The sequence below is a fragment of the Gavia stellata genome, chromosome 10, assembly GCF_030936135.1.
Source record: "Gavia stellata isolate bGavSte3 chromosome 10, bGavSte3.hap2, whole genome shotgun sequence".
Lineage (NCBI taxonomy): Eukaryota > Metazoa > Chordata > Aves > Gaviiformes > Gaviidae > Gavia > Gavia stellata.
In genome coordinates this window covers 10,590,980-10,611,510 of record NC_082603.1, presented here as the reverse complement: position 1 = coordinate 10,611,510, position 20,531 = coordinate 10,590,980, and the positions used below count along the sequence as shown (strand labels likewise).

Genomic DNA, 20,531 nt, shown 5'->3' with positions numbered 1-20,531 from the left:
TTTTACTAAAATTAAAAATTACATTAACAAAGCCAGCTTTTATTTTCTGTGTGATGTGGATGTACATAAGGACAGAACTGGGGCCACAACATATAATTCCATAATTGTCATGTGAACCCCATAAAGGGGGATTTGGTGAAAATTCAGAAGTGATTATCCAAAGAGCGAGGACAAATAAGGAATGTCAAAGAGAAATAGAATGCCATATTCCGTTACCAAAAATCAATTACCATATTTTAATATGTCCAGTATGCATTTGATATATGTATGTCTTCAAAAGTATCAGCATTTGAAAAAGATCCACAGGAATAATACAGTCAGAAAAAAGGTTTTGGGGATTAAGACATAGGGAGCAATGGAGGTAAACTCAACAGGCATGCAAAGGCGTGCAAATTATAAGGATGTGGGTTCTCTATTAAGCTTTCCATTGGTTTATAAACACACATGCACACATACACCTGCTGCTGAATCACAGGCTTGTAAGTAGATATCTCATGTGAAAATGTAAGTGTTACACATGCAAAATATGCACGTTACCTTCAGAGCAGGGGTGACAAGAATAACTTTGGTAAAATAAAATGCTAGAATAAAAGTCGATCTGGAATACAACCAGAGTCTGCAGGTTGTGAAATACTGTATCATCATATTGGTAAAAAATCATAGGTTTTGGGAGGACTTCAATAAAAGCAGGTAAAGTTCCCCTTAAAGGGGCAATTTGATATATAAAATAAGTGTTACAAACCTCTGCCTTCCATCTTTCATTACAGAAAGGCATTACATTTCACATGCTTCGTTTTATCCTTGCAGTAAAAAGAAAAACCTGATACTCACATGCTGTCTTTGAGTAAGTTATATCATTTTAGACAGTAGCAAATAGAATGCCATGTGTAACAACGGATGACTAATTATGTTGAGGATGTTACTTCACCATTTAAAATTCAATGCCTGGAAGCAAACCATCATCACTCACAATTCCTGGCTGAAAAATGAAGTTGTCATTAAGAAGCAGACTTAAAAAAAAATTAAAAAAAAATAAATCTTTCATTGACTGATTCATTAGGCTGACAAACTATTTTACTTTCCTAAAATTTGGTGTTTATGGTGGTTTATGCTAACACATGTAACTGTATTATTAGATGCCATCAGTTATTCTGGTTCTCTGATGAGCAGTAACTCATTATGCTGTTTTGTGATCAGCATAACTGTAGTGATTTCTTCACTTCTACTATCTGTTTCATATTCCAACTGTATTTTAAGGGTATAAAGTTTAGCAAAGTTCATGTTTCTCAAATCAGAAGGTGAAAAGGTAAAAAAGATGTTGATACAATTTTGGCCATACTAACAGAAGCTGGCACCAGCCACCAGGAATTATTCACTCACACTCTGTATTAGGCATAACTTTATGGAATATAGAAAAGACATCTCAGAGGCTTTGGCAGACCTAGGGATGTGATATGAGATGATCTAAAAAGAAGATGGATTTTAGTGCATTTACAATGAATTTTAAAAGAAAAAATTCTCATTTTTCTTTTCTGTATATTTGGCATTCCATTAGAAATTACTATAATGTTTAGACAACTGTTTTTCAAACAGGTGAAGACTAGAGGGGTAAACAGCCATCTAAACAGCTATTACATTTGGGACATAAACAAATACATGTAAAAGTTAAACATCCATGGATTCCTCTAACACACCTGTGTGTGATATTCTTTCCATTAGCAATAGGGGCCCCATCCCCCACGCCAGAGCTGTGACATGCCAAAATAACTTACTGAGCTTAAATAAAAGAAGTAAACAATTAAAAGTATGAATCATTACAAAAGTGTTACTTGTAAACTCAATCTCTGATAATCGCTTGTGGACTTCAACAAAAGTCTTTACCAAAACACAGGTCTGTCAACTGTTTGAACTAGTCATAACAATTAAACATCAACTTGATGTCAGAGAGTGTTAAAGATTAATCTCTAAATGGTATCTCAGCTCCAATAAATTTGTATTTCTAGCACTGCTAGCAGATACCGCTTTCCATTCTCCCTTTCCCCCACAAAGTAGAAGTCTGTAAATAAAGACCTTTCAGGGTTTAATCCAACAAAACAGCACTCTGATTAATGAGTTCTGTACTTCCATTGGCAATTAAAATCTTCTCCTAAAAGAAGTTAAAAACAGTCAATTATATTGAGCTTTGTTATCTCTCAACCTCAGTAAAATATCTAACTGTATACTTACAAAGGAACTCAAATGTAAGCTTGAAGTTGAATATATGCTCCCATTTGCAAAAATACAGCTATATTTTTTATGTTTGTAGAAGTTGTACATTTCTGCAATATATATGAAAAATTAGATATACTATATATTAGAGTGGAAGTGCCTGAGTCACAGCAATAAGGAAGAAAAAATAATTGGTATTAATTTAGTAAACACTTAAGTACAAACCGTGGGTTGACTTTGCAGACTAAAAACAGGCATGAAATCAAATGGTCAGTTCCTTTGGGCACAGAATACCGTACGTAATTACATTCCACAGCAAATCAGTATGTTTACTAATGTATTGCAAAAGGAGTAGGAGATCATATAAGGGATGAGGCAATTTAAAGGTATCCAGTATATTATGGTCTCCTATAGTCACATGCATTCTACTGCTTTGCTTCACTCTACAGTATAAGAACAAAACTCTTCATGGCATTCCAATTAACTTTTGAGTTACCTTTTCATATTTTCAGGACATCTGTTATTGCTGTCTTACATTTATGACGAACCTTAGTCAACTGCTGAGAATGAGCACTTGTACTTAATTTGCTTTTCAGTTGACAGTGTGTTGATATCAACAAATTAAATACATGCCTATATTTTGCAAGTTTGTTATCATTAGTGATGAGCAGTGAAAAAAAGGAAATGGAAATATTTTATGCAAAGAAGTTCAAAATAAAATTACTGATGAGAGGGCACAGCTACATGTGGGCATGTACGTACTTTTCCTAGACTTGGATAAATATGGCAAAAAGAATGATTGTGGGACATGTTTCAGCTGTACTCCTTCACTTAATCTCTTTTTGTTCACTTTGCTCATATTCTAAAACTAAAAAAGAAAAAAAATGCAGAAAATAAAGATTCAGCCAGCTTTAAGGCAAATGTGAAATACTTCATCTTGAATATTCGGAGTGGCAGTCTAATTCTAAGGGCTATAGTGAGTATGTAGTAAGGATAAAATCTTAACTGAATATTCTCCATGGGCTAAGCAATCAAGGGGAAAATATGCCAGACAAAACATAGCAGAGACTAGCTACATAGTGTGCTGTCAGCCCTGGTAGTAGTGGTGATGATCTTTCTTCTTCCCCTGCCTTCATCTTTCCAGTATTATGATCATAAATCCCATACTATTTTGCTGGCTACTTGAATCAGCTCCCCTCTTCACTCATATGTCTGCTGTTTTTTGGTCATCCTGATACAACCTGTGCTCTTCCTTTAAATGATAAGTATAATCAAGTATGCTATTTTGAGAATGTAGCTCTTTGGGATTTCATCATAAAGCATCATAAACATACTTGTGATTGTTAAACAGTCACACCTCACACTTCAGAATAGTCCTGTGAGGTTTTGGGTTTAATTGATTTTTAGAAACAGTTATATGCATAAATCAATTTGAATTCTAGCCAAAGAAATTATCAGACTTGAAAGTTTTTCTTCAAGCAAACAGGTGGTCAAAAGAGGTGGCCCAAAGAAGAAAACTCAGATGCAATTCATAAAAAATTCTATGACTTTCAGGAAGCTCTTTAGCTGTTGTAAAGTTCAGGCTTTTTCACTCAGCCAAAACATTTCATTGAAAACACCATCAGGACTCCACCCGTGTTAACAATAGTGAGGAGCAAGAGGAGAATGATGATGAAATCATGGAGCTTGCTGATCAAACCAAACAAGACAGAGACAGTCCAAGGTATCCAAGTCCGCTGGCTCATAGGTAGCAGAATCGCTAGGTTTCCAGGCAGAAACTCAAACCATAAATGAGCCTACTTCTGGATTATATGATATAATATATTGCTTTTATCTCCTAGCAGTTACCTCCTATAATTTTCACCCCACTAGACAACCTCTATTTATCGTTTGCCCCCTTTCTGGTATTTCAGCAAACCTAAGCATTAAGGCTGGTGCTTAATTATATCTTGTTCACAGGCCTGTTGTTTCCCTGGTCATTGCCCAAACAAGTTCTCTCTAGCTAAGACAGTAGGTCAGCAAGGAGGCAACTTTGAAGTAAAAATACCTTTCCAGTAGGAACACAAACAAGAAAAAATTATTTATGTGGCACACATTTTCACTTATGCTCTTGTTTTTTTAATAACAAATTATTATGAAATAACGGAGCCAAAGCATACCATATGAGTATTTAAAAAAAACCCTGAAGGATATACTTTAAGTCACATCGTGGTTTCCATACACCCCTTTGGATCTTGTAAAGAAAGTTCTTTTTCAGTGAACTTTCTACTCATCATGAGCCTACAGATAGTGTTCTAAACAGAAAGAGACTGGACATCAGTGCAATTGTCTTGAGACTGCCCATACAGCCACCCGTTTAACCAGCTTGATGGACACTACTCTTGTAAAGCAACAACACAGTGTATGCTTCCATTTTGCTCACTGCCTGTTTGAACAATCTTTCTCTGTCTTAAGAATATCACGGAATGTAGCAGCTAAATTGAGGACAAACTAACAGAAATGCACACGCACGGGATTCACTTCTGTTGCCCAGATCCAGCAACCCCCCACTGGCAACCTGCAGAAGTATCTGTGTAATTATTGGTCAGATTTTTCTCCGCTGTTGCTTAGGCTGCAGTCATCCTCCCATTTAATAATCAATCCATCCCTTGTCACTACCCTTCATAATCTCAAGAGTTCTTCACAAAAATAAGGAAGATGGTGACAGTACCCTAGACTGGAACAAGCTGATAAGAGCTGAGAGGAATCAAAGAAATGAAGCAAAACTGTTCCTGATGTTGTCAAGGAGGCTACAGCTTTGATGGTAACTAGTGGCCTTTATTCTTTTCTGTACAGGTGACCTCACTGTCAAAGGTACCAACACTGACAACACCTATACATGTGAAAGAAGTTTAAATGATGCCATACTTATGCACATAACAACAAAAATCTTGAAGGGGAACACTCATAATCATAACAGAGAAAAGACCATCAATGAGGCAGTGATTTCACAGTGCAGCTTGAAATGCTGTCCCGATGTGATCTGACTACAGCCGTTTACCTTAAACACTCTTTCTGAATTTAAGTTTTCCAGAAGGGAGAACAATAGAAAGTTTCCCATTACCTAAACTCCTCACCCATAAAGGTGTGTTTTATCTAACATCCAGAGATGCAGAAAACAGATATGCCCATCTAACTTGTGACTTGGAGAACAAACCTATCTGCTTGCTTCATTTTATAAACATAAGGGGGTTACTGCATTTTAAAACAGCACAACTTTATAATTTAAATAATATGCAGTGCTGTTATTTTCACTGATACTTTCAATTATTATTAAAAATACTAGAGAATGTCCTTATGTTCATTGTTTAGCATCTTGAACAATTATTTAAAATGTCATCTTTAGTTCATAAAAATACACACATCTACTTAAAAAGTAAATAATAGTGCAAATACAATCTAAAATGGAGCAGATTACATCCTCATTTAAGTTATCGTAAAGCTTTTGCATTCACTGATCTATAAATATTCATCTGCAGAATGAACTCCTCATTGTAAGTGTAAACATTGTGCAATAGAAGGAGCACAACAGATCTCTAGCTCTGTGTTTCTACATAATTGTAGCATTTCACAGTGGTCTTCTTTTGGGCTTCTTAAAATGTTCAAATAAGTCCATCATGTTCCATCTGTCTCCTCTCAGTATCTGCAAACCTCTCTCCTTTGTTCTCAGAATGATTATATAAAGCAGAGCAAGCAGCTGCCGAGAGAAACATATTTCTCATCAGTTTCTAGCCTACATGTCTGGTTCTTCTATTTATTCACCCTTTAGTCTTCCAAATGCATATTCTATTGTTTTTCTCAAGAAGTGTTTTTCTCCCTTTTGGGTGCTTAATAAAAGAATCCATAAGCTGAGTAAACATATGAAAAGCTGTTTCTAGTAAATTATATTCCATGACTAGTTTTTCTTGCTTCAGTTATACATCGCATACGAAAATATTGTTATATGGAATAATCACTCTACAAGCTAGACTTGCATGACCTGGAATGTGAAGGGTAGTATTTGTGAGATAGACCATGCTTCAAAGGGGCCTCAGAGCCTTTGTTCAGTCAGCTTTCTGATATCAGTCTTAGTTCTCCATGTCTTCTAATGATGAAGATTGTCATCATTATCATTACACTGTGCAGTCCTTTTAGATAATTAGTGATGAAAACAAATGTGAATGAAAAATTTTGGGAAAAAGATGAGCTTCATGCAGACAGTGAGGATTGGCTGCAATAGCATATTAAAAGATTGTGAACGAGATATAAATAAGGCAAGCAGAAGTCAGTTTCTTCCATGTCTACAAGTAAAATTCACTTCTGACAGAGCTTGGGTATAACTCTGCAACAAAAATATATGTTTGATGGAAATTTAAGCTGGAAAGGAAAATTCCACCTGTGAGCTTTCCAAAGGGCTGCACTCCCCATGCCTATGGTTAAGGTGGATAAGACAAGTGGTGTCTGCTGTGAATCACTTGCAACTTTTAGACCACTCCAGCCTGTATTTACTATTGGTCAGAGTTTCACAGCAGGATAAGCAGTGCAAGAGAGAGAGAGAGAGAGAGGTGAAGCATTGGAACAGGCTGCCCAGGGAGGTGATGGAGTCACCATCTCTGGAGGTGTTCAAGGAACATGTGGATGTGGTATTGCGGGACATGGTTTAGTGGGCATGGTGGTGTCGGGTTGATGGGTGGACTTGATGATCTTACAGGTCTTTTCCAACCTTAATGATTCTGTGAAAGACCATTCTTTCTGAATATTACTCATCTGTAAATTTCTGAGAAATTAATTTTTGTTTATGGTGTTATTAACAAGAAAAATTTGCTACTGGAGGAAGGTAATTTGGCTTGTCCTGAAGCAGTTGTTTTAATAGCAGCAACAAAAGCAGCAAAAAAGAGTTGCACTCAAAATGCAAACAAATGAGAGGCTATCAAGGAGATGTAAAAATGGATGTAAGTGTAGGGAAGATCCATGATGAATATCCTTGAGAATCAAATGAAAAGGCAAAATCTGATAAGGAGAGAATTTTGACCACCAGAACTGAAGGAAAACTAGGAGAAAAATTCCAAAATCCTATCCCACAAAAAACCTGTCCTAAAATGAAAGAACTAGGAAAGGAGAAGTTGTCAGGTTTCAAGTCCTTTTAGAAACTATCTTGATCCATCCAACTTGAAAACCTTTTTGACTCTTCTTACCATTCTCTCCGTCACTATTCTAAAGAGGAAAAAACCAGGATGTGGGTTTGAATTCACAGTCACAGGAGATGAATATGAAGATGGATCTTCCATATCTCCAGTAGCAATCTAACCAATGATTGCTTTGTTCAAAAAGGAACAAATAATAAAAAAGATTAAAAAGTGGTGCTTCCACAGTAGATATAACCTGATAGCAGAGTTTTAAACGATTGAGTTTCCGATTCTTTACTACTGTTGGCTACTCTTAGCCAACCTTCTATGATTCAAGATTTTTTTTTTTAACACATCTAATTATTAAAATCCAAGTTTAGCATGTTTAAAATCTGTCAGGTACATAATTAAACAGCTTCTATAGTGGTAGTGGTACAATACCAAGCTTTGGAAATTGCATATGATTTTCCATGAGTTACCTCATGTCTGAACCTAACAAACTTAGATTCAGACAGATATCCAAACACAGTCCTAGAGCTAGTTTGCATTTTTTTGTTTTCTTCATGTTTATAAGGATTTTTATTACTTTTTATTATTTATGCTAAGAAGATAACTGTGGACTGCATTCTGTCACTAGGAAATGAAATATATGTGTACCTGGTCATAATCAATACCTGTCTCCAATTCCTATCCTGATTCTACATGCTGGGTTAGTTGCTTCTTACACATATTTAACAAATATTCAGATAATTAATCTTTCAATTGTTTGATCAAGGGAGTGTGGGTGGTTTGCATAACAACTGTTACACCCTTAAGAGTGTTTCAGAACTATTGCAAGAAACATTAAGCATGATGTTCCAAAGCATAACTTAAGCGGGTGTATTAAATTAGAAGTTTGCATTTGACTTTTCAAGCACAACACATATAATTTCTGAATATTATAAATTGATGACTTAATTATTCTTCCTGAGAAAGGATAGGTATGTAATATTACCTAATTCTGTAATGCCCTGCAGGTGAAGAGTGTCTGGTGATTGAAGTACTGACTGCATGATTCTATTTCCTGAATAGTTACTGACTCCTTGTGTGAGCAGTCCAAAACCTCAGACTCCAGCAGGCTCTTAGCTGCAACAGTATTGACGCACTGAAGTTAGAATGCCAAGGTTTACTTTGTTTACTATCAAAGCTCTGGGGCAGACTGAAAGCATACAAAAATACAGATAGTTTTTTGGGCTTACAGGCCGAAGTGTGCACAGACCCTTTTATGGAAATACACTGATCTGAATGCTGCCCACAGAGCACAGAGTGGGACTCTACTTGTGCAGTCTCAATGACCAGAGTTGTTTTATTGCAGCTCCACTTCTCATTTCACAAAACGCAGCAGCAGGAGTAGCAAGGTTCTCACTCAGTTTCAACAAATATTTATATACAGTTGGTCATTTCATAATATCCTATTCTGCTTAACAAGATGTTCTGCAGTTTCTGGAAGTCACATGGCTTACTAGTGGAAGTTTATTTTTATAAGTAGAGCTTTTGCAACCATTAGCTGCATATAATGTACTGATCTTTAGGGAAGGAAAATGCTTGTATTAGACACTATGGCTAAGCAATAATGATAACATCAAACACCATCATTTAGGATAAAAATACAATTGGAATACAGAAAAAGGTGACCTCCCAGCTGAAGAGAAATTCAGAATTAATTTCTGACATGGTGGGATCGCTGTGTAGTGAAAGAAGGAGTTTTGCACCCCTACCTCAGCTTGTATTGAAAGTCCCACAGAACCGAAGAGCTTGATTCAAAGCCTGTTGAAGTAGTCTGAGTCTTTCCCTTCACTACTGTGATTCTGAAAAAAAGGGAGAGTGTTGTATGAAAACATATGCTGGTTTCTGAAAAGAAAATATTCTGTAAAAATAGAAAGATTTACCTTGGACTGTCTGATAAAGTAGCATTAGAATTGCAAAAATATCTGAGATACTTGTTATAACATTAATTTTCTCCTTGAATATTAAGAAGCCACAATGTCCAGCAATATCTTCTTTTTTTGTCCAGTCAGTGAATACATTTTGGCATGATCTGCTGCATTCATGGGATCATTTGTTACCAACTAAGAATAGCCAGTATATTTCTCTACTGACTTACTTTACAGACAGCATAACAACCTTCATCTTCTTTCCAATCAGCATTTCTCCCTCATTCCTTTCACTGTCTTATATGCAATTAATCATTTCTATGTCATGGAATTCAGTTATTCCCACAGCTTTAAATCCTTCTATGTAGAATGAAAGGTGCAGTTTGGAACTTCTCATTGTAATTCTTAGATATGATACATGAGATACCATATTCTGTCATTTTAACATTTTGGAAATTGCATATCTACTTAAACTAGTCAAATTTTTTTTTCTATTTTAATGATGTTTGTGGAAAATTGCTTTTCAGAAAATAAATGTTTAGGGAAAAAACGAAGTTTTATAAAACACCTGAGAAAGCATCACAAGGCTTGGAAAAAATTGAAGCATTTGGTTTTCTGCAACTTAAAACCTCAGCTTCAGGGTGCTTGAACAGGATAGACATTTTATTATTGGTCAGAGTATTTTCTGATTGTCTCTTCACTCATTTACTTGCTGTAGTTTCTGCTCATCCGTTGTTCTTTTTCTTTGCCTCTTCATTATTTACACAAGAGTCAGAGGTTCTGTCAGAAAGCATTAAGTTTTTAGGTCACGGGTAAGGTGATTAGCAACACCTTCACCTTTTGTAGGACCAGGCTACACAGCTCAGTACTGTCTCATAGGAAAAAGATAATTAAAATTCAGAGGACATGTATTATCATTCAGAAGCCAACATACAGTATTTCCATAGGTATCTGATACAGTGAATGAAAAAAATGCCACTTTAATGTTACTCCAGTTATATCGGTATTCGACGCAGAGTTTTGTGAACTATAAATTGAGCGTTTAATGATTGTACATATACTAATTCTACAAGCACTGAGAATTGCTTTTCCAATAATGTCTGATTTTAAAATATCAGACAAAACTGCATCTGGCTCTACATCAGTACCCAAGAGAAGACAGAACACCCCACAGAGACAACTTCCAGTATGAAAAACTGTTTACCTTTGTACAAAGCAGGGCATTCTCCAGATACAGCATTAGTCCCACCATCACTTTCATTTAGAGGACTTAAGACTGGCACCAGCTTGATATTAACATCTTTGGCAAATAGTGAGCACCTTTTGCCAATTTCAGACAAAACCGCTATGCATTTGTCAGACTTCTAAGAGATATTACACATCTCCCAGAGTGAGACTGAAGTATGAACTTGTTCTATAGCCACATTTTATTTTCATGTAAAGATAGAGGAAGTTTCTTTAAACATCTTGGGTGAACTCTTCCAAATCTTCATTTCCTTAAGCAGATAGTTACAGCCACTGTAGTGGTAAAATATGTCTCAAATGCCTGCCTGTGTATTTCCTGGAAAGTTAACATGGTTGTCTTCAGTATTTCGCTATATTTGAATTTTACCCATAGATATTTGTTACAGTTTATGGTCTATCAACAATTCTGCTGACTGATGTTTCATTCCAATTTTTCTTACAAAGAAAAAAAAAAATCTGTGACAGTAGCATCAGAAAATTTTAAAATAATACAAACAGTACAGAACAATCAAATAATCGTAATTTAATTTGTAATTTGTTCTAATATCACCATTCTGTGGTAGAATATGTGGAAACTTTAAAGAGTTTTGGATGTAACAAACTACTGGGAACACCTACTTAATATGCAGAATTACTATATTTCTGTGTTATTTCAGATGTAACTTCTGCAGTACATAAGCACTGAGCCTGTAGCACAGGATCTCACTGAACCCAATAAAATGAATGCCCATTGATTTCAATGTATTCATTAGCTAGTCCCTGTAGCTAGCTACTTAAAACACAAAGTAATTATACAAGCTGAAGCTCAAAGTTAAGTCCAAAGAAAACTATGCTGTTAGTTGCTACCTAATCCTGAAGACAGACACCTAAGCATCTCTAACTTTTGGCTTCAGCTTCTGGTGCATTATTTTAGACCTCAAGAATCTGTACTTGTAAACAATAATTTTCTCTAAAAGTAAAAATAAAAATGTAGAAATCAGACATATTTGACAACACTGACAAATAAAAATACACACCAATATAAAATAGATTATAAACAATTATAAGTAAGGATAGTTAATGTACAGTACTTGCAAATTGCTATCCAAATGGTTCTTTGCCCCTGTACTCGGCGCTGGTGAGGCCACACCTCGAATACTGTGTTCAGTTTTGGGCCCCTCACTACAAGAAGGACATTGAGGTGCTGGAGCGTGTCCAGAGAAGGGCGATGAATCTGGTGAGGGGTCTGGAGCACAAGTCTTATGAGGAGCGGCTGAGGGAACTGGGGTTGTTTAGCCTGGAGAAGAGGAGGCTGAGGGGAGGCCTCATCGCTCTCTACAATTACCTGAAAGGGGGTTGCAGAGAGGTGGGTGTTGGTCTCTTCTCCCAAGTGACGAGTGACAGGACTAGAGGAAATGGCCTCAAGTTGTGCCATGGAAGGTTTCTTAGGAAAAATTTCTTTTCTGATAGAGTGGTGAAACACTGGAACAGGCTGCCCAGGGAGGTGGTGGAGTCACCCTCACTGGAAGTGTTCAAGGAACATGTGGATGTGGCATTGTGGGACATGGTTTAGTGGGCATGGTGGTGTCAGGTTGATGGTTGGACTTGATGATCTTACAGGTTGTTGTGGTTTAAGCCCAGCTGGCAACTAAGCACCACAGAGCCGCTCGCTCACTCCCCCCCCACCCCAGCGGGATGGGGGAGAGAATAGGAAAAGTAAAAGTGAGAAAGCTCGTGGGTTGAGATAAGAACAGTTTAATAAGTGAAATGAAATAAAATAAAATAACAATAATGATAATAATAATAAAATTTTTAATGAAAAAGAAAATAACAACAACAACAACCAAGAAAGGCAAGTGACACAAATGAGAACAATTGCTCACCACCCTCTGACCGATGCCCAGCCCAAGCAGCAGTCCCCCGTCCAGCTTTCCCCCTAGTTTATATGCTGAGCATGACATCATATGGTATGGAATATCCCTTTGGTCAGTTGGGGTCAGCTGTCCCGGCTGTGTCCCCTCCCAGCTTCTTGTACACCCCCAGCCTACTCGCTGGTGGGGTGGTGTGAGAAGCAGAAAAGGCCTTGACTCTGTGTAAGCACTGCTCAGAAGTAAAACATCCCTGTGTATGAACACTGTTTTCAGCACAAATCCAAAACACAGCCCCATACTAGCTACTATGAAGAAAATTAACTCTATCCCAGCCAAAACCAGCACACAGATCTTTTCCAGCCTTAGTGATGCTGTGATTCTGTCCATTTCTATGACATGCTACCGCAGCGTGACAAAAATCTGACTTAATCTCAGGGGTTATTTTACTCTACAGTATTTATTTCTGTACTGCATGTGGAGATAGGTTATTTACAAACAGTAGTTAGTTTTGGCACATAAAATACTCAAGCAAACAAAGATTCCTGGAATTAGAAAGAAAAATTCCAGTAAAACGAAGATTGAACTCTAAAAAGTTCAAATGATACCTAAACTAAACATGACTAATCTTCAGAGATTACATGTTACTAACTTTACTTTCTGTTTTTCAAGTGCAGCGGTAGTAGAGTGTTTAAAACCACACTTCTGTTCTCCATAAGTTTGTAATAAATTTTCTGATACTACTTTTGCTTTAGCAGACCCATGATTTGGGTTTCTGTGGGTTTTTTTAGTAATATTAAATCTCCTCTCCATTAAACCAATCTTGTAACTGCTCACTTAGATCCACTATGAGAAGACAGTCTTGCTGAATTTACAGGAAACCTAAAGAGGTATAGAAGGTGCTGACTTGGGCCCTATGTTTTAATTAGGCATTTTCTGTGTATTTATTAATTACTACAGTGGTTTATTTTCTCCACAAGAGTAAGTTGGTCAGAGCATTGCCTTTGCTGAACATTCCTTTCCTGTTTGAAATCATTATGTTTGTCCAGGGATGACAAAGTAAATTATTGTTTCTTCATGGGATGAAAGAGGAAGAGGAAGCAAATAAGAACAAGGACATAAAAATACCACCATAAAATATCAAAACAGCCAAAAGATGAACTCCAAGTTACTGCATATTTCATTATCTCAGGAAATATGAGAAAGCAGACAAGAACATATGCTGTCTGTATTGGTACATGCAGTATTTATGCATCTTTTAAAAATAATGCTTAACACTTAATTTACAAGAAAAAAAGCAGTTGATACTACTATTCATATAAAGAATTAGGTTATATTAAAAGATGTCAATAAGTTGTGGGGAATGGAGTAACTAATCCACGGGGACTTGGCTTCATGGACAGCCAATAACTTTCCACTGCACTCTCTGTGCAGTGTAATCGGGTAGCCCAAATAGGTAGGAACATGCTATAGAGGCTAAGTAACGTTTCTTTAGAGGCATTGGTGGTGAGACTAAAGTATGATATTCTTGGGGGAGGAGTAAAAGAGGTAATATTTCATTTGTAATTAGACTCCTATAATGTTGTCTCTTGAACGTCAGATTTTTCTGCAGTTTTTTGATCTCTGGTTCTAGCAAAAACAAAAGGCAGAACAGCAAAACACCCAGTAATTTCAGATTTATCATTCCTTTGTTTTCAGAGTTAGGGCTTCAAGTACAATTTGGTAGAACTGCAAATGAGGTGCAAGTAATTTTGAGGAAATAAATTAATCTGTTCAACAAGCTGTTGGAAGAGCTGAATATCTGCTTCGGCAAAGAAGAAATAGCTCCCATGCCTTACTGACTTTAATATTGTTAACTAAATGTGAAAAGCTCTGCCTCAATACCCACTGAGTTCAATGAGAAACAGCTTGAATCCACAACATTTTCAATCAGGCACAAAATTATTTTGATGACTTCAAGGAAAAGAAATATATAGGACTACAAGGGAGTACAGCTGTATGATTGGGTGGGCTGGCTATGGAAAGCTCATGAAGAATAATAAAATATCTTCTTCATCAAGACTTGAGTTTTCCTACCAACAAGCTATTAAAATTTTTTTTAAGGTTTTACAAAAAGAACAAAAAAGTGAAGAAACAATTGGCATTCCTTGAAAATGTAAAAAAACCCTAGGGTGCCAGTTTTTTTTAACATTTTAATACATCCTGTCAGAAGCAAAGGGTAAAATTGACCCTTTTGCATATACAAACACCAAGCAACTTCACAGGCACCAGCATCAGAAAAAATACATTCCTACCAATGATATGATCATGCATTATGCTTCAATGCAAACCCATCTGCAGATATTTAGCACGCTTAGTGAAGTGGTGTAGTAGTCCTTATGTGGGAGGCATATCACTGGCTCAGTGTAATTGCTGCTTTCCTGGCCCTTGTGACCTTAATTCCTGAAGACAAGGTTATGTGTTTTAGAGATGTACCCACAAAAGACAACTAAAGAGAAGAAAGTGCACCAAGGTGATCAGAAATAATAAAAACGAAGAATTAAAAAAACATCACCATTGTGCTTTTAAAATTACATATAACCTATGTGAATAGCAATATTAAAATAGCTTCTTTTTCCATAGTTGGATGCCTCTGCAGTATACTCCATTATTTCAAATTAATACTGGAAAAGGATTTAGCCATAAAACTTCATTGTCTGAGTCCAAGAGAAATCTTCATTAGAATAATTCCTTACAGTCCTTCTGTTAATATTTCCAGGGACAAAAATATAATTATCCTTTTTGTCAAAAAAAAAAGAAAAAAAAAAGAAGAAAACTGGGAACCATAGTGAAATTATGGAAGATCTAGATTACAACTCCAATGAAAAATGTGGGACAAATTGGATAGGAATATAAAAGTATCAGTTCTGACTGAAGTATGAAACTTATGCAAACAACAGGGAAAAAAAAACCCCACCCTTTTTAGAACATTTTGAGATGTGTGAAAACTACAAACGCTAGAACTGTGAAAAGGAAACTGGGAATTTGATCCATATGTTCTGGAAATGCCACTGCCCACAGCTAAATTATTTTTGGAGAACAGAACAGAGAACAGAACAACAACTGCTAAAGCTGTTATAAACACAGGGTCTCCCTGGTGATGCAAAGATCTTACCATGGCAGATATTAATGAGTGACTATTACCATCTGGATACCATATATGAAGAAATCATCTTTGGTATGTTCTAGAATAATTACTAGGGAATAAGATATTATTTATCAACTATTCCTCCAATTCTCTGAGGAGAAATCATTCCGCTAAATCCAAGAGGAAAAAACACTATTCAGTTCACACATTGATTTTCTTCATACAGGTGAATATAATTTAAAAGCCTGAACTGATCTAAGTAATTCTACTGTATTAGGGAAGATCATATTTTAAGCTTGGGAAGCTCTTTATTGTGGTATATTTTTTCAAAGTGAAATATTTTTAAAATCTGCAACATATGAAATAGCAGTAAGACCTGTGGACAGATTCTGCTACTGCTTCTCAAAACCAAAAGCACATCATGCTGATTACAAGAGAAATAATTACCAATTAACTTGGGCTACCATTTACTTGTTCACAGGAATGTGTGAATAGAAGGAATGAACTTCATTCATTCTGCTATCAAAGTCAACCACGCCTTATATTTCTATTCTGTACTTCTGGCAAGCAGAATCCAGTTGGCATCTTCCCCTTTCTGCCTGAAGGCTGACCCTGGACACTTACTCCTCTGACGATTTGATAGCCTACAATTCTTACATTCAGCTTACTCTAGACAGTCAGAACCCATTTGCACCAACATTATCCTTCTAGTATGCAACTCATACTCTCATAACTAGTTCATGCTAGTAACTCTTGCCACAGAAAGGGATTGAGACCAACATAAAGAATGATAGATTTAAAGAAAGCAGTATGTACATTTTCTTGGCCATATCAGCAAACTCTCCCTGAAAAAGTTAAAAGATACAAAAAATTCTAAATGGTGGCAACTATATACCAACAATATACCATCTGTTTTGTTCTGGTTTAGAAAGTAATCGCATCAATCCATCACGTTCTGTATACCACCCCTCCCTCACAATAGCCACTAAGCAAAACCTAGCAACAAAGTTGTGACTATCATATTGAAATAATAAAAAAATCAGTTTCTTTTATTACAAATGACATTTGAAAATTATATTAATAACACACTTCTGATTTGATACTAATTTTTACTCTTCTTTGAAAGAATGTCTTTGCTAAGCAATTTATGAATTCTGAAAATAAATAGTTCTCTGCACATATAATCATCAAACTAGAACTGACCCTAAGTACAGTTTTTATTTTTCGTGTCTTTATTCATTCTTTTCTACATAGTATTTGTGGAATTCAGCATCTGGAACGAGCAGGAAACAGGTTGACTCTCTTTGACTCCCTTTATTTCTGCATAGTGACATTTTCCACTGTGGGCTTTGGGGATGTTACACCCAAGATATGGCCTTCAAAGCTGCTTGTTGTCATTATGATCTGTGTTGCTCTTGTGGTGTTGCCCATACAGGTAAATGTAGATTTTTCTTCTCTTTAGAATTGTTTTAAAACAAAAGAATAATAAATGAAGTAATTTATTGTTACATTATTATTGCATATAAAATGTCAGAAAAAATAACCATCTTCTGTACTTCCTATTGTGTTTTTTTTTTCCTTCCTTTTTCCTTTGCCTGTTCTCCTATAGTCTAGATTTATACTAAAAAACAGAGCACTAGTAAGAATTTTTAAGTGCTGGTGAAAGCTTTCGGTTCCTGTCATGTACCACAGAGCCCTTCCTTCATCCTGAGATATTGGTTTGTTTTTAATGGAGCAATTTAAAAAACAAAACAAAACAAAAAACCCCAAAACAGTCACCAGCACTTTATTTATGAGTCTAGCATTTCCTCTGCAGGCTCTCCCTGTTTCTAATCTTGGTTTTCTCCACTTCCTCTCTTACTCTTACAGCTCAGTGCTAACTTGAAAAAAAATCTCAAATCTGCAGCTCAAGCAAATTGGGTTCACAGCTGTGTACGTTGGTACACACACACACAGAGCCAACAGCACAGTTAGGAATTTTCGATGCCTACTTAAGTTTACGACTTCTAACAGATTCAACAGGAAAAGGCTGATTTATGAAAATCGAACTATTTTAAGGAGTTAATCAATTTCATTAAATTTGCACCAAACATTTCCCAGCTCATTAGGTGAGGCTTGATGACAGAAACCCTGAGATTACATGGGAAGCCCTGCCAAGATGTTAACTTGGTGATCACCCAGACCTCATGCCACAAAAAGGGGATGTGGGGAGACATTGTGCATGCTTACCAAAGCTTATAGTAGACCTGCTACACCATGAAGCTCCAAAGTTTCTCACACAGCCATAGTTTCCAGACTCTGCTTCTTTGACAGTGAAATAAAGCTCTCTGTGAGCAGACAACACAGAAACCCTAGGAGTTTGGAAGCTCAAACTTTCTTGAAATTATTTCAGCATTTTAATTATACCTTAATATTTAATGTCTGCATACACAGACATATGCACTAACACAATTATATTCCCGCTCAGTGGAAATTTAGTAAAATATATATTCTGTTGAAAACTAAAATATACTTTGTTTAAGAAATTTGGAATTTCCTAGGAAACAGAAATTTCATCTTTCAGGTAGTTCTGACATCCATTTCAGGCATAAGAACTCTGCATTACCAGTAAATAACCTGGAATCTACTGCCCTTTCACATAAATTTACCTATTACTAGCTACTTTATTTTATAGCTTTGTAGTGATAGTGGGGCTTCATATAGTTTTCCATACACAGAATGTGGGAGGCATTCTCTCCTGAGCTTTTGTCCTGCCGTGATATGAAAGCAATTATTATTCATGATTCAGTCTCTCCATCAGTTGAATGTGGATGAGAAAAAGCAGTTATCACACAGATATATAGTTAAATTGAGCTCAGTATTAAATGCATATTACCTAGAAGAAGCTTTGAAATGGTGTTTGTGTGTTTTATTACAGATCGTTACAATAGCACTGATTGTTACAGTATTCTCTTTAGTCTAAAGGATTGAGACTAGTAGAGCAATGCCTACCATTAACCTGCATATATTGTTCAGCTGGCAAAGGCAAATTTGCGGCATTAACAGCTGCTGTGTATTTAAGTTGTATCTAAATTTATAAGACAGATAAAAGACTATACAGAAGGTCACCTTCAGAACATTATAAAATCTCTGAGAAGAGTTACTGCCCAAACTAAGTAAAATGGTGCTTCTAGCCGAGTATCTATACTCACAGGATATACTTCAGTGTGTGAAAATTTAACCTTTCATTTGAGGGAAGCATATCACATGGCACTGGAAAAAAGAGAGCTCAAAGATATGAAATACATAAAGCAAATAAGGTACAGCCTTCATTCTTTTCTAAAATCTAGAGATTTACTGTAATCTCACAGTATTTTAATGGATTTACCCTGCTATTTGTGTGTGGTAGAGACTGGCTTTACTGCCATGTTTTTCAACCACCCTATTATTCATCTTACCCATGTACTAGAGAACTTTTTACAAAGGAAAAGACATTGTGGGCTAAGGGCATCTTTTCATAGAGGCATGAGATGAACGATGCAACATTGTTAAGTCATGATACAGTTGTACTGCACATCTGCTTGTCTGTATTTCACTGACAACTGGCATCTCTTGCAGTTTGAACAGCTGGCATATTTATGGATGGAGAGACAAAAGTCCGGTGGGAACTACAGTCGACACAGAGCTCAGACGGAAAAACACGTTGTGCTGTGTGTTAGCTCTCTGAAGATTGACTTACTTATGGATTTCTTAAATGAATTCTATGCTCACCCCAGATTGCAGGTACTTACAGTGAAAAAAAAGAAAAACTCAAAACACTGATTTTTTTTTTGCAGACAGCCTTCTGAAATGATCTTTAATTTGTAAAACTGAATTTGGGAATAGCTGACTGAATTGGGAATCTATAATTGCAATAAGAAGCTGAGATACAGTATGGAGACATTAATTTTAAATTGAGGTAAATAGACTTAATAGATAGAATTACTGTCTTGTTGAATTAGGCCAGTCCTTTTAGAAGCAGATATTTCCATGCAAATTCCTTATATTCTACCCCAAAATAGAAAATAAATGAAAACTACTAAAATTATTTTTTCCTGTTGCTTGGGGACTGGATCCAAAACTCCTCACAAGTCAAAGCATCTTCTGGTTTTTGCATTTTGCTTTGGTTTTTTTTGCCAGTGTTAGGAAGATTAGATCCTTTTGGAATTGTTGAAATTAGGAAGTAAAGAGATGTACTTTAAAGGACAAAGACCTTGAAAGATTACACGCAAGAGATTTTCTTAGCATATCCATATTCCCTAGCTAATGCAAACAGATGTCATATAACTTGCTTTGATCATATAAAAGGTTATTGATATGAGATAGCAATTTGGATTCATTATCATTAGCTTTGCTACAGACCATTTCTTTTACTAAACCTTCTCTCTGTCTTTTACTGTTACCTGTGGTACCATCCTTCATTAACTAGTGCAAAAAAATCACAAAAATACAAACCTCAAATTGCTGAGCAGCAATTTGACAAATCCCAAATCCAAAATATTCCCCAAAATAATTAGCTAGTAAGAGCCATAAGCAAATGTGCAAAGAAATCCAGTTCTTTATAGATGCAAACACAAATTGAAATTCAAAATTTAGTTAACTAGCCTGAAGAATGAGTCAGGCTTTGGGATACACTGGAGACAAAGAAGAAAATTCCTAATACTACTTATGTAGCCTAAAAGAGCTTATATTCATTCCCTTCACAGTTGAAATGGGAAACTAGAGGATACAGATGATGCACTGGATCCAATGCACTAAGCTTTCTGCAAAAGTCTGTGTGTGCTAAGGCTATGGCAAGCCTGTCCTAAGCTCTCAGTCTCTCCTCTCACATTCCATTTCTCTCTCCTTTTCATACGTACACATATGTATACTTGAGAGCAACCTTACTTTTCCTAACAGGGACTGTCTGTAGCACAGGAAACAGAGTTTGGATCTGCCCATTAATGTAGAGGAAAAAATTTTCTTGAAGACAATTTCGTTTTGATTGTTGAAAACTTGCTACATTTTCCAGCTAGAATGACAGAAATGT

At 36.2% G+C, this 20,531-nt stretch overlaps 1 protein-coding gene across 3 annotated transcripts in view; it reads left to right on the top strand.

Annotated features, from left to right (window-relative positions):
* The window catches only part of KCNT2 (potassium sodium-activated channel subfamily T member 2), a 150,745-nt gene that overhangs the window by 64,145 nt on the left and 66,069 nt on the right, over positions 1–20,531 (top strand). For all 3 annotated transcript variants that reach the window (XM_059821880.1, XM_059821879.1, XM_059821878.1), the window contains exons 9-10: positions 16,739–16,919; positions 19,082–19,246. In XM_059821880.1, coding sequence (XP_059677863.1) covers positions 16,739–16,919; positions 19,082–19,246 — 346 coding nt within the window. The remainder of the gene's footprint in view (positions 1–16,738; positions 16,920–19,081; positions 19,247–20,531) is intronic.